At 29.2% G+C, this 13,551-nt stretch overlaps 1 protein-coding gene across 1 annotated transcript; it reads right to left on the minus strand.

Moving 5' to 3' along the window:
- Positions 1–9,588: 9,588 nt before the first annotated feature.
- On the minus strand, positions 9,589–11,379 carry LOC115698696 (transcription factor bHLH106). Its single transcript, XM_030625836.2, has 2 exons — positions 10,857–11,379; positions 9,589–10,352 (listed from the first exon to the last, which is right to left on the minus strand). Exons 1-2 carry the CDS (start codon positions 11,187–11,189, stop codon positions 9,915–9,917), a joined length of 771 nt encoding a protein of 256 aa, XP_030481696.1. The 5' UTR covers positions 11,190–11,379; the 3' UTR covers positions 9,589–9,914.
- Positions 11,380–13,551: the final 2,172 nt, after the last annotated feature.

Genomic DNA, 13,551 nt, shown 5'->3' on the forward strand with positions numbered 1-13,551 from the left:
ACACAAACGTCTGCATAGAGACTTAGGGGGTAAATATTATCCTAATTTTTACCCACCTGACGTGGCATGCTTACGTGGACAATATCAACGTCACGTGGTAGTACATCTCACCAATTAGGAGGTTAAGTCAGCACCTTAGCCAACATGGGTCCCGACACTCAAATGGGATGACGAGCGACAGACTAGCCACCTCAAAGGGGCTAGCTGACCACCCCTGGCTGGCCCTATGGACAGCCAGCTTTTGGACAGCACAAGGTCGGCTAGCCTGCATCCTGCTAGTGTAAGGCCGGACAGGACTAGACCTGGCAGGATTTTGGTGCACAGCCTTACACGTGGACTACAAGCTAGACTGCGAATTGGGCCTTAACAACCTAATAAAGTAGATGGAAAATACCTATTTTTGAGGGGAATATCAATCTGTTGTATTTTATTGTGGTGTAAAATTTGACACAAGTTTAGTACGTGTCAAATTTGGACAACATTATACACCACCATTGGAGATTAGAAATAATTACACCAAATACTAACTTTTCTAAAAACTTTACATTTATACTTTCCATATTTTTTTTTCTTTTTTATTATTTTTTTATTAAAACTTCAAAAAACATTTTTTTTCTCTTTTTTATAGTCATTGGCTGACTTTTTTTTTTTTTTTGAAGTTAGTTGCTGATATTTTTTATTATTCTTTCTTTCTCTTCTCTTTATTTCTCTTTTTCATTTTCTTCCAATTTTCTTTTTTTTTTTTCTCAAACTACTTTTTTTTTTATCATTATATATAGGGACACGATGTTGTCCCGTGATGTACTTTCACGGAATGTATTCCGTGGTTCATTAGATGGGTCTCAAGGTACATTAAATGAGTGTCAGGGTACGTTACTATTTTTTAACCCTAATTACCCCTAGATCAATCCCAGCCCTCAGATCAAATAACTCCATCATCTAACGGCTGTCGTACATCACGAAATACATTCCGTGAGAGTACAATCATGGGACAAAATCATGTCCCTATAAATGTATATAAGAAGGGTACATTTATATATCTCATTTTTTTTAACACTTTTACACTCTTTCACAAATTTTATATTATATTTTTTTAAAAAAAAATAAAATACAAACACTTATTCTATTTCTTTTAACCCTTTTTATTTTCTTACTATTCTCATTCTAGCTATTGTAAACTTATTTTCTTTAATTAATCACATTTTATAAAAAAAAAATTAATTAATTTCTTTTAACCTTTACTAAAATATGATTCTTTTACTTTTATTATTTTTCTCACTTTTTTAAAAACTCTTTCTCTCTCTTACAAAAAAAATTAAGAGAACTCATCGTATCCTATATTTTTTTATCTTTAACATGATTAATAAAAAATGGTATATTTTTTGGATGTTTTGTAGTTTATTTAGAATTAATTTATGAATGATTTACATATTTTAACAAAATTGATGTTTTATTATTTTTCTGTTAATTTATAGCTGTCTTTTTATTATATTTTCTAGTTGTTTTCATGTTCTATAGTTGTTTTATAAGTTTTTTTCTGTTGTTTTTGTCTATTTTTTGGTACAGTTATTGTTTAGTTTATGTGTATTTTTTTATCGTGTATATATTTTTAGTATATTCAAAACAATATTTTTGTTGTATATATATGCATTTTATTTTGCTATTTTTTATGTTAGTTTTTAGTTGTTTTTAAGCTTATTTTTTATTTTTTAATTGACATGATATGCAGTAGTAGATATTGACATAGTAATTATACATTACCCATTATATTATATACCCTATTTTGAAATCATAAGATTTTATTTTTTATTATTAATGTAACTATTTAATTAATTTTTAAAAAATAAATTATCATTTTAACTATCACTAATTTAAAATGAAAAAAAAAGAAAAAATTTGAAAAAATATATAAAATTGTAACAACAAATTCTATAAGAACAATAATGTAATAATACAAAATGATAAATCAAGTTGTCAAAATTAAGTAAAATAAATTATAATACAAAAACATATTAAGGAGTTATTGTAATTAGGTCAATGTTTTATTATTATTATTATTATTTTTTTTCTTGATTTGTAGTTATCTTTAATTTTATTATTTTATAGTTGTTTTCATGTTTTTTGTTAAGTTATTTTAGGGTTATTTTTTAGTTATTTTTTTTTTTATTATTGAAACATATTATTTTTATAATTTAAAATTTTAATACAGTATATTTATTAACTCAATACAGTAATAAAAATGTAAAAATCTCTATGTCCTATATTTTTTTTGTAAACTTTCTCTTATTTTCTAATATTTCTATAAGTTTATCTTAATTTTATGTATATGGATTAAAATATACATATACAACAGATTTATAATACTCGATTATATTAGTGTGTGGTCAACAGTCATCGATCTTGACCGACATTAATCTTACCAAAAAATTGTATTTAGGCACTATTAACAGTCGGACCTCCACCTACAATATTCCAACATGAATAATGAAAGTAATCAATCTATAGTGCTTTTCTTGATTTTAATGATCAAACGACCCCAATTAATCTTGATGGCCATTCATCTTAGCAAGACCTAAAAAGAATATACATCATCGCAAAGTAATGATAATTATTTCAATGCTAATCATGTACCGTCCATTTCACAAACAAAAGAAATTTAGTATATTAAAATAAGATATATAATTATAAAAAAATGCCAACAAGAATATAAAATTTATTATAAAAAAAATTTAAAAAATTCTCATAACAATTCACATAAAGCAACTTAAATCGAAATTAAAATTTACATAATAACAAACATAGAAATTATTGGAGTAATCCAACAACATAGAAATTAAAAAAAAAAAAAACTTAAAAAATAATATATTAGACAATTTCCCTAAAAATAAAAATATAATTAAATATATAAAAATTGTTATAAATAGGAACAAAAAAAAAACCTCTTAAATTTCCTACACACAATGTTTTTTTACGGGAAAGATTGAGCTGTTTGTGGCGATATTTTTCACCGCAAATAGTAGTCCAAATAATCCAATTTTTTAAGAGCTAGGTATTTGCGGTGGAAAATAGTATTCTAAATAACTCTTTTTTTTTTGCCTTCGGTAATTTGTGATTTTATATTACATTTAATAGCTATGAATCTATAATCTCATGACTGAATTTTAATAATTAGATAAATGATATACTTAGTATAATTTATTAGGAAAAAGAAACAAAAAATCCAATTTTTTAAAACCTAGGTATTGTTTGCGCAACCAAGAAGTATTTGCAAATAATACCTAATACCTAACACTTCGATGCAATTTCAACGTCGTGACATATAATTTTGCTGCGAAAGTTTTTTTTTTGTAGTATATATATAAAATAAAATATTGGATTTTAATTTTTTTTTTTTTGAAGTAGCAAAAGCAAAAAGAAAAAAAATAGCTTCATAAGAGCAAGTTTTTTCTTCGAGACTAAGGGTGTTCATTTAATATAATTTGTACTATCCTTTATTAAGGAGTAAATGATCCCAAATTACAGGATTATATTAGTAAATGTTCTCATTTTAAAACTTACAGCAAAATGACTCTTTTAAATTATTTATTATTTATATTATCTTTTGCCATATAAAAAAATTAATAATTTTTTTTCGTATATGGTATATCTATATTAGTTTTGTCAAAATCTTTTTTATTTGAAAGTTATATCGATTTTTTTTTAAAAAAAAATTATGAGTTGTTCTGGGTTGTTGGTATATAGATTTTGTTGTACAGTATATTTCTGATTAGTTGTATAATATATTATTTTTTTTAGATATTATTTTTACTATCTAATTTATAATATTTACCCATTTTCTTAATTTTTTTTTTTTAAAAAAATAGACATTTACTAATTTAGTTTTCAAATTTAGGATTATTTTGCATCTCAACTCTTTTACTAATAATACATCTCATCCGTGCTAAGTGCGATTTCATATTTTAGATCCAATTCAATTCTCATAATAACTAAAATTCAATCCAGTCCAATTTGCAAAAATACGGATTGGATCAGTTATTTTGGATTGATTATTTTTTAATATTGAATATTTAATATTTATTAAAATATTTTTTTTTTTCAGATAACTAACAACAAAATAAAATAAATTATTGTTGGTTTATGTCTCCAACAACAAATTAAGATAAATAAACCAAAAACTAATAAATTCAAAACAAGAAGAAAAAAAGTTGTACGCATAAAGAAATACTTAATTTTATATTTGATTGTATTTTGTTTTTTTAAATAAGAATGTAATATATATTTGATATTTTGATCAAGTTTTGAAACATATTTGTTTCATCATATGTATTAGATTTTTAACTATTTTTTTTTTTACATAAAATATTTAATTGTACATATAATTTTTTAAAATATATATAAATATGCGTGGATTAGATTAGATCAGTTATTTTTATATGTCAATCAAAATCAGATCCGCACAAGTGCGAATCTTAGATTTTTTAATTCAATCTAATCTACATAAGTGCGGATATCTACACTTTATGGATTGAATCCTACTGATTGGATTGGATTAGCTAAAATAATATTATTTATGCAAGTGCTATATACTTGTGTTCATGCTTTTAGTTTGTTTCTTTATAAAAGAGAAATATATGGTGTGTTTGGTAACATTTTTGTAATAATTTTTTTTACTTTTTTAATTAATAAAATGAAAAACAATCAAAAAATATGTTTTACAAAGCTGCTTTCACTTTCTAATTTTTAAATTAAGAACAAAAATTTTGAAAGAAAAAAAATAATTTTCAAAATTTTTCTAAACAATTAAAGTCTATTGGTATTTCTTTTCATTAATATTTTGGACCTGCACCCCAACCTTGGACCTTGAGACCTGGACTTGGACCTCAAAAATTGGACTTTGACCTCGACCCCGACCCCAACCCCGACCATAAACATGTACCTCGAACCCAGACCGTGACCTCAGACCTTGACATTAAACCTCAGACCCAAACCTCAACCTGAACCCCACACCCTAAATATGAACCCCGATTTGGATTGGACCCTAAACTTAGACACAATCAATGGACCTCAACCTCGACTGTAATGACCGCTCTAGTAATGTGGATTAGTAAAGGCAATTAGCACTAATTTATATTATTTTATTATTATTTATGAATTTATTTAATTGTGGACCCCAATATTTAGAAATAAATATTAGAGTTATAATTTCTCAATTTCGAAGATTTTATTAAACTCTAGGGGCCCGTTTGGTACGCAGGACTGGATTGGATTAGACAGGCTAATTTATCCAATCCAGTGTTTGGGCATGTTAGAAGTCTGGATAACTAATCCAGTTAACCTCATCTGTCTGAGATTATTTATCCCATCCAGCAGGGTGGGATAAATAATCCCATGCAGGTGAGATTTTTTTTTTATCGTTTTTTTAATTTTAATTTTATTAGCATATTTTAAATTTAATAAGAATTTAAAGGAAACAATTATCACACATTTATTTATACATTTTTTTATCAAAAACTTACTCATTAAAATTAGTGAAAATGTATAATTTTGAATTATTATACATAAGTTTTTAAAATTTAGAATATTATTAATTAAATAATAGTTACTTAAATTGATTCTAAGAAAAAAAATTGACAATAAATTATATATTATTTTTAAATTACTAAAAAATTTATATAAATATTTTAAAAATTAATATTTATATATATATTTTTTAAATGAATTAATATTTATATTAAATTAGTGTTTAAGATAAACACTTTTATATTATTCAAGTATTTTTATTTTACTATATTATTTATTTATTAAATAAAAAATATGATAAAATATTTTATTATATATTTATGATGTATTCTTAATTATATATGATATATTTTTTTTTGCTACGAATTATTTATTTTTATTATATATTTTAATTTTAATTTATTATTATATATTTTTATTTAATTTAAGTTTTTCTTTTTCTAAAAGGAAATAAATAAAATAGCCCAGTCCATTCTTAAACCAAACACAGGATTACTTTCAGCATAATCCAATCTTGTCCAGTCCAGTCCAATACTTTTCAGTCCAATCTAGTCTAATCCTGCGTACCAAACGGGCCCTAGGGGTATTATTTAGCTTATATGTGAAATATGTTAATTTTGTAATTTTTGCTCGGCGACAACGGAAAATGCGATGGATGGCTAGATTGATCACATGGGTAAGTTTAGAACCCTATTTCATAGTGGGGAATATTTTGGAGAAAATAAATTATCTGGATTGATCGGGGTTATGGGATTTGACCATTTTACCCCTAGTTTTAGAAATACCCTAGTTTTAAGTTAAAGGGCATTTTAGTCATTTTATTTGATTAAGAGATAGGTGGCTGCCCTAGGTGAATGACATCTAGCATGTTTATTTCAGCCATGAATTAACCTTATCACTCATTTACCTCATTTTGTAAAAAACAAAGAAAAGTCAAAATCTAGAGAACTCTCTCTCTTTCTCTCTTTTCTCTTTCGGCTGGGGCTTGATCAAGGGGGAAGGGCTGTTGATTCTTGGAGTTTTCAGGAAAGAAAGCTTGGGAGATTCAAATTAAGCTAAGCCCTATTGAAACCATTCTTAGTTTTCAAGTTTTAAAGTTAGGTTGAATTGGTGATATTGTTAATTAGGGGCTGTTAAGGTTTGAAGTACCTAGGGTTCGAATTCTAGGGTTGGTTTAAGTTGATTGAAGTCCCTAGTAGCTGATTTTATTGCTTGATGTTTGTTTTAAGCAAGCTTGAGTTTTGAAACTCAAGCTTTGAGCTTTAATGGCATAATTTGATTTAGTGGTTTTTTCTGGGAATTGTTGGTTGGAAAATGTTGTGAATACATTGTACAGGTATACTGGAAAGTTTGGTGAAGTTTGGGATTGAATTGAATTAAGGGGGATAATTTTTGGTTCCCAGCAGCAGAACCGGAATTCCGGTTCTGGGAGACCAGTACCAACCGGTCGACCGGTTGGTGACCCAGAACTGGATTGCCGGTTGGGAACCGGTCTGCCTGTTGGGAGATTTTCCAGAACCCTAGTTTTGGCCAATTTTGAGATATTTAGGGTATTGCCATGAGGTTTATCGATAGGGAAACTTTTAGTTTCAAGTTTAAGTCCCGGAAAGTGATTTAGCGAGTCACTCATCTGTGTTGCAATTATTGTGATTAGGGCATCCATCTAGCACGAGATTTCCGTTCAGGTTGGCCAGCATACTTGAATTCGGAAAACAGGTAAGAACTGTGTATAATGTGTGATATGAATATTCGAATGTATGTATGTGTTAATATATATACATGCTTATTTGTTGTGATTCATACACTACCAACACTTGTACGGTTGCGGTACAGAGTGCATTGGTAAGGTGTATGATGTTTGGAAGTACATTATGGTGTTACCAGCACTTGTACGGAAAGGTACAAGGTGTCTGTGGTACAACACTTAACGGTACTCAAGGTGCGGTCCATACCCTACCTACACTAGTACGATGGTATACTGAGTGCATGTGGTACATGGTACATGGTCGTATCCTAGTTAGAACGTTCATACTCATCTGTTAAGCTATGTAAATAGGTGTATGGGCGCCTATTTACAGGTCGGAAATTATATGATGTGTTATATGCATTTCTTACTGAGTCTGTTCACTCACAGTTTCTACTTTCGTGTGTAGGTAAAGGAAAGGCTATGACTGAACAGGAGTGAACCCGAGCTCAGATGGGATTGTACATGTCAAGCGGCGCGACCTGGAGTGTTCGGTCTCGGGACATCTGGGAGTTGTATTTTGAAAGTCGCTGTGCGACCTGAAAATTATGTATTTTGAAATGTAAAGTTTAAACAGTAAATTTTACAAAGTTTGAAATCGGGATCCCGGAATTTGTAAATATTATATTATATTGCAAAGTTTAATATTTAAAACAAAAGTTTTAATTTGACACGTTTTTCGAGAAATTTCTTTGATTAGCAAAGATTGCACAATAATTGAAAAAGCACTGTAGCGTGCCTTAGCATTAGGGCGTTACATCGACCTAGCTTGTCCCTAACCTGGACCCAAATACGGACCCCAACCATGGACTAGGACCCTGACCCCAAACCTAAAACCTGGACTCTAATTCGGACTGGACCTGGACCTGGACACAAACCTTAGACCTGGACCTTGACCCTATACCCAACCCATACCCAGACATGAATCCCAACTCTGGATCCCAGACCCCGACCGTGTTCTCGAACCTGGACCCAACCCTATCCTCGGACCCTAGACCTCGTACTGACCCAAACTCCAATCTCAGACCCAAAGCTAGACCCATACCCAGACCTAGGCCTTGAACACCAGACTTGGACCCCAACTTTGACCTCAAACACGAACACGGACCCTAGACCTAGACTTGAGACCCGTAACCAAACCCTGAGCTAGACCTCGAACCCTGTCCCAGACCATAGACCCCAAACTTAAACTTGACCCCTGCTCCTTGCTCCAAACCTTGATGGTGGACCCTGACCTACTTTCTCTCATGTGAGTTTCTTATTGCTCATTTAAATAAAAACAAAAAAACAAAAATAAAATTTACAAAAACATGATTTTGTCTTTTTTGTTTTTAAAATTAAAAAAAAATAATTATAAAACACATTTTTATTTTCACTTTTATAAATTAAAAATTTTAAAAAATAAAAATATTACTAAACACCACCGTCACAATTATTAATTAATAACACTTTGTTGTCTACTTCGAAAGCATTTTATATTTTTAATCATACAAATAATAAAAACTTAATAGGTTTCCTTATTTAAATTTTCTGGAAATTATTAGGGAATGACATCACTTGTGAAAATTGCTCATATTTCTCATATTTCGAAAAATTTATGGCCAAAAAACATTTTAAATAATCATTTGCACATATAAATTATTTGAAAACTTTTCAAATATTGGAGGAATGGTTAGACATAAGCACATTCCACCGAATCATTACACATAAAAAAAAAAATTGAATTATAATTTGAATTCTATACTAAAAACTAAAATTAATTTTAGAAATAGAAGTAAAGTAATGCGGCCACACACACCTACTCATGTTCATATTAATATAATTGGAAGAATTTGTGCACGCTGTTCACACTGTCCAAACTCACATGAGCTGACATGCATGCTTTCAGTATAATCATGAGAAAAGCTAGTCAAGGAAATTACCAGTGAAACCCAATACAATTCAGATAGAAATAGTCTGCAAAAAAAGTCCAAAATTTCCTTTCTCAATTATATATTTATATATTATATAGAGTGTGTATATTATTATATTATACAAGTCTAAAATCTTACTGCAACAATAATAAAGATTGCTCTTGATTCCAAGGAGAATGTTTGTGATTGTTATTTGTTTTCCTCTCTGCAGCCTTGGCTTTTGGGTCTGAAATTGGAAGAACACATATTTCAAAGTTAAGTTCTGGTGTTTAGGACATTGCTCCTTTTTATATACATAGCACCAGTTTATTTATAACAAATTTCACACAATATTAAAAATAATGTACCAACATGATATTTTATAATTAGGTAACAATTTTTTTATATTATTTAATAAAATAAAATACTTACTAGATATTGAAATATGTCACTTTGTGCTTGGCAGCTTGTTAACCCAAATGCAATACAATAAAATCTGAATCTAAACCCTAAAACTAGATGGATGAACCAATCACACCCCCAAATACAACAATATATATAAATGTAAGTACTTCCCTCTATTTTTTTTCTTCTTCATTTTACACCAACTAAAATTAAAAACTCTCACACATTAGTTTCAAACGCGACCAACATAATTAATTAAGACATTTGAAAAACGAAACATGATAATTATAAAGACTACGTACTATATTAACTAATTAATAATTATATATAAGTAGAATATATTTTTGTAATTATTAGATGACTATTTTGCGTTCTAGTCCACGCCTTCTTTTGGATCTTTCAGAGGAATTGGATCGTTCAAGAAGAGACTTCAAAGCATTCTGTAAGAAATGGACAGACTCAATGCTGTGTTCTTTATCAGCAGCCACTATTAGAACATTACGAATTCTGCCACCAAGTGTGGCCATTTCAACTTTGAGTGTCTTCAAATGGAGGGACTTTAGTATTTCGATTAGGTCAGGTATGAGATCTGACCGGTCTTCACAACATAATGAAGCCTTGAATATAAGCTGCCCTTCCCCACCTGCTGTACCCGAATAATTTCCAGAAGAAAGCACTGTGATCTCGTCTGTTTCAGATGGGAAGCTTTCCAGTTCGGTCAACTCAGATGTTTGCTCTTTAAGCTCTTTCACTCGTTGAACTACTTTTGCTAGGAGAGAAGCTTTGTCTGTCTGAGAAATATATTTTATTTAGAAAAGTGTAGATGCTTTTCTTAAACATAAACGAAACTAAAAACCATATAGAGCCCTAGTGAAACTCTAAAAGGAAAGAGATACAGCCAATTATTATTATCATTGCACTTTTCCTTTTGAAGAAAAACTACAGGACTACTCTTGCTTTTATGGCTTAGTTTGAATATTCAAAAGTTTATGATAAGATAAAAAGTTGGTGTATGTAGATGGATCCAAGATTTTCAGAATCTTAACTAAGTAAAAAAAATAGTTGAAAGATCGTCGCGTAATTATATTAAACCCAGAATTATATTTTCTTAGATTACATAAGTTAAAGTCAATGAGTAGATTTTTCTATTTTTCAACTTTTTTTTCTTCAGTCCCATCAAATTACAGTCAACTTACCAAAAACAAAACACTAAACTAAAGTTCCAAGAAGTGAATAAATCAACCCTAAAAGAGAAGCCATGATAATACATGTATATATATATATTTAATTAATACCTTGGAATTACAAGGAAGAAGGCTTCTGAGCTTATCAAGATGAGAGTTAATCCTCTCTCTCCTTCTCTTCTCAGCCTCCTTGTGATTTTTCAAAGCGACAAGAGCTCTGTCGTGAGGAGAAGTCGTATTGCTGTCGCTGCAAGTTCCGGTCGAACCCTTAGAATATGGGTAATAAGAGGATGAGCTACAAAAGCTTTGCATCGACGAGAACTGATGATTATTATGATGTTCGCCGGAACCACCGCCCGGTGCCGGAAAGTTATAAGGACTCACGACGTTGATTAAGCCGTTGTCGGCCAGAAACTGGTAGAGGTCCGGATTCTCCGGCTGCATGGTGGTGGGGATTAGAGGTATGGGATTTGGGTGGGTTATAGATATATAGTTAAAATTTGTTGGTCTGATAATTATGATTTTGAATGGACCTGTTCTTGGCTTAGCTTTTTCTTTTGACTAAGTGAAATGAAATGGAAGTGCTTTGAGGGGTTTTGCTAATTAGCTTTCGGTGGTACTTTGTCCATATAGTGTATTTATATATGTTTATTAAAGAGAAAGAGGGAAAAAAATGAAAAATAAAAAGAGAGAAATAGAAAAAGACCCGAGATCCAATAAGTATGGTGGCGTTTGGTTGGAGGTAATAAAATGGAATGGAATGGAAAGGAAACAATTTTCATTCCATTCATTTATTTGGTTGCATTTTAAAGTATTGGAATGGCATTCCAATGGAATGCTCTTTCCACCTTTTTGGTGGAATGGCTATTCCATTTTAAAAAGGAAGGAATGACCATTCCAATGTAACAAGAAAAAAAATTTAATTATTTTTTTATCAATTTTTTTTATGCATTTTAAATTTTATTCCATTCCATTCCTATTCTTATTCCCATTCCCATTCCTATTCCTATATTTTCATTCCTCCCAACCAAACGTTAAGTGTACAAGCATGTAAAGCCAACCCAAGCTTGTTGTGAGAGAGTGTATAGAGTTCTATTCACCTCGTAAAATATTAAATACACCATATTTTTTTTAAAAAAAAATATAAAGTTAAATAATTTTTAAAAATTATTCTTCCTATTTTTTTAAATTTTTTTTTCACATTATTTTATATTATTTTCAATACTTATTTTGATTTTATTTTTATAATTTTTTCTAACTCATATAGTTATATATTTTTTTTAAAAAAAAAATCATATAATTTTTTATTTTAATTTCTTTGTCATAATATTTAATATATAATTTATTTTTATTTGATAGATATATTTTTTAAAAATATGAATTAGAAGAAAAAAGTTAAAAAAAAAAATAAACTTAGTACAATTAAAAATATAAATTTTATATAAAATAAAAATTATTAAAATGTGGTGTTTGAAAAGTTTTTGAGGTATAAATAAAATTTTCTTTTTATTATTATTATCATTATTAAGGACAAAAAGTCATAAATGCCTTTAAAATATTTAAATAAAAGATGAAATTGGATTAAATTAAGTGACACAATTGTGCCCACTACTACAATACAACCTCTATCTAAGAATGCTAACTAAGAGGTTATAATTAAATAGAGATACACTAAAAAAATTAAAATACCAAAAAGTATTAAATGTAACAAAAATAACAATAAACAACGTAGTCACAATTCTTCATTATTTGGGTCAAAAGTTCGAAACCCACGACAACCCCTCTCGAAAGGTATTAAAGGTTTGACCCTTCTGAAGGTTAGTTTGCGTTGTAGGTGGTGTCATTTGTGTGATGGGAACCAATGACCCAATTAAGACAAGCTGAGGTATAAGACCCATATAACTGACACGTAGTCCCCGAGATTATATCTAAATGACTGAAAGGGTGGAAAAGGGATTTACACCACGTGATCCCCTTTCTAGTTAGTAAAAAAAACAATAATAATAACAATAAACAATGTTTAATTCAATATCATAATAAAATTATTTTTGAGTAAATACAATATTTATACATGTATTACCATATATATATATATAAAACTAAGATATAAGAATATGATAGTCTAAAATTACTTTAAATACATCTATCTATCTCTCCTTAATTTTCTCATTTTTCTAATGTTTTACTTCTTACTTTAAATTCTCTCTTTATTTATATTTTTTCTACTTTATTTAATTAGATCATTAATTTATTTTATTATTCTTTATTCAATTTGAGAACAATAATTTTGTTAAATAAATAAAAAAAATAAAATTTTTGTAGAGGAGGCTAAAGGGGTTTTATTAAAGATGCACCCAAATTTTTGTTGAGATGATTATTACCTTCAAATTTTGAGCATGCTTTTGGGGCAAAAGCTGAATTTTGATAAATTCTCTGTCTTTTTCAGCTCGAATACTGATGGTAATATGTAGGCTTTGATTTGTAGCTTGTTGGGGTGGCTAAAGCTAATGATAATAGTCAGCATTTGGGTCTTCCTAATGTTATGGGTCGTAATAAGAATGTCATCCTGAGTTTTTTGAAGGATAAAATGAAGAAGTGCATTAATAGTTAGGACGAGAAGCTTCTTTCTCGTGTCGAGAAAGAAGATTTGCTTAAGAATGTTGTTCAATCTCTTCTTATTTATTTGATACGTGTGTGTTTCTTTTACCTCTTGAGACTTTTTAATTAGGAGATTCAAAGGTTAATGGCGAAGTTTTTATGGTCTTCTTCATCTCAGAGTAACAGGATTTTGTGGATGTGTTGGGAG

This window comes from Cannabis sativa, chromosome 8, assembly GCF_029168945.1.
Source record: "Cannabis sativa cultivar Pink pepper isolate KNU-18-1 chromosome 8, ASM2916894v1, whole genome shotgun sequence".
Lineage (NCBI taxonomy): Eukaryota > Viridiplantae > Streptophyta > Magnoliopsida > Rosales > Cannabaceae > Cannabis > Cannabis sativa.